This window comes from Cyprinodon variegatus, unplaced genomic scaffold, assembly GCF_000732505.1.
Source record: "Cyprinodon variegatus isolate N-32 unplaced genomic scaffold, C_variegatus-1.0 Scaffold1910, whole genome shotgun sequence".
NCBI classification, from domain to species: domain Eukaryota; kingdom Metazoa; phylum Chordata; class Actinopteri; order Cyprinodontiformes; family Cyprinodontidae; genus Cyprinodon; species Cyprinodon variegatus.
The window spans coordinates 62,933-64,742 of record NW_015152363.1 but is presented as its reverse complement, the minus strand read 5'-3'; the positions used below and the strand labels follow the sequence as shown (position 1 = coordinate 64,742).

Genomic DNA, 1,810 nt, shown 5'->3' with positions numbered 1-1,810 from the left:
AGAACCATGGTTCTTCTCTGCCAGGTTCTGACCAGAACCGTTGAGTAGGAGGGTTCCATCAACTGATCGGACCAGAACCATTGAGTAGGAGGGTTCCATCAACGGATCTGACCAGAACCATTGAGTAGGAAGTTCTGTCAACACGTAGCTTCAGTAGCTCCGGGGACGCTAGCCTCTCATGCTAGCAGAGCTAGCGCCTTGTCTGTCACCATGGAGACAAAAACCTTAACTGATCAGTCGACTAATTATGATTTAAACAGCAGAACCGAAATCCAACAAACCCGACTGGAACCAGAACCTTTTTCTTTACGGTTCTGGACGGTCTGAAACCCGCCTGCTTGGTTCTGGTTCCACAGTGTTTTAGCAGCAGAACCTTCGGACCTGTTCCAGAACCTGGGTCCACCCTAAAGCGTTTCCATGGAAACCTTACAGCGGGGCACCCCAGCAGCAGCAGGAGGCGCCGGTCCAGAGGAGGAGGACAGCGGCGGATCATCAGCAGGCCCTGGGCCCGCGGGATGGGGCAGGGGGTGCAGCGGTTCTGCTGGTACTGGTCCAGGTCCAAGATGGAGGCCAGCAGGGCGACCTGCAGGTCCTGGAGCCGCTCCTTCAGAACCAGCAGGAGGAAGGAGCAGGACGGAGCTGCGGGGACAGAACAGGTCAGAGCCATGAGAGCAGGCGGCGGGTCGGACCAGAACCAGAACCGACCCGGCCCATCCTGAGCTCTCACCGTCGGCGCCGGACGCCTGGAGGGGCGCCAGCTCCCGGAGCAGCAGGTTGGCCTGAGCCTCCGACACCCAGAGGAAGAGCAGCGAGGGGGAGGGGCCTCCACTGGCCACGCCCCCATCCCACAGCCCGTAGCCCCGCAGCTGGGACGCCACCACCGTTACCTGGGCAACCTCCGACCCTGGAGACACAGGCTGGTGTTAGGGCGGAGCTAAGAGCGGGGTTAGAGGGCCGGGAGGCGGCTGGTACCTGTCAGCGGGAGCAGGATGCCGTTCTCCGTGATCTGCAGAGACAGAGACATTCTGGGTCAGAACTTTGGGTCAGAACTCCAGAACCCGGGACAGGAGCCACAGACGGACCGTCATGGAGCCACCGGCGCCGGCCTCCATCAGGCCGAAGTGGAGCCGGCTGAAGTCCAGCTGCAGGAAGGAGGGCGGAGCCTGGAGGAGAGGAACACATGCGGGTCAGCAGCTGCAGAACCGGGCCAGATTCTGAGAGCGGGTCCGGCTCAGACGGTTCTCAGACCTGCTTCCCATGGCGTCCCGCTCTGTCTGTGGTTCTGCTGCTCTGGGACGGTTCTGGTCCTTCTTCTCCGCTGCCCTGGTTCTGGTTCAGGTCCAGGTCCAGGTCCGGCTCCTCCTCACTGGACAGAACGACTGAGAGGAGAAAGAGGAGCGGCTGATGGCCTCGGATCAGAACATCAACAGAACCAGAGGTCCAGATCAGACTCACTGGGTTCACTGGGAGGCTGACTGGGACTCTTCAGTCTCAGCCGTGGTCCAGCGGGTCGGGTTCTGGTTTCCCGGAACCGTCTCCATCGGTCCCTCTGTGTCTCCATCACGTCCTTCAGCTCCGCCCGCCGTGTCCTGCTGCGAGACGCCGCCGTCTTCATGGTGGGGGAGGAAGCTGGAGGCCTGCTGGTTCTGCAGGGAGACGCAGGCTGCTCCTCCGGTTCTGATCCGATGCTCTGGAACAGACAGAGTGGAGGGGGGTCAGCAGGAGGTGCGGGGTCAGCAGGAGGTGCGGGGTTAGGGGGGGAGGGGGAGCAGGGTCAGCAGGAGGTGCGGGGTTAGTGGGGGAGGGGGAG

The 1,810-nt window shown here is 61.9% G+C and overlaps 1 protein-coding gene across 2 annotated transcripts in view; it reads right to left on the bottom strand.

Annotated features, from left to right (window-relative positions):
- The window catches only part of LOC107104837 (sentrin-specific protease 7-like), a 10,798-nt gene that overhangs the window by 6,058 nt on the left and 2,930 nt on the right, over positions 1-1,810 (bottom strand). For both annotated transcript variants that reach the window (XM_015404955.1, XM_015404956.1), the window contains 6 exons: positions 1,456-1,690; positions 1,249-1,379; positions 1,083-1,163; positions 973-1,006; positions 728-904; positions 431-639 (listed from right to left, as the gene is read on the bottom strand). In XM_015404955.1, the coding sequence (XP_015260441.1) occupies positions 431-639; positions 728-904; positions 973-1,006; positions 1,083-1,163; positions 1,249-1,379; positions 1,456-1,690 (867 nt within the window). The remainder of the gene's footprint in view (positions 1-430; positions 640-727; positions 905-972; positions 1,007-1,082; positions 1,164-1,248; positions 1,380-1,455; positions 1,691-1,810) is intronic.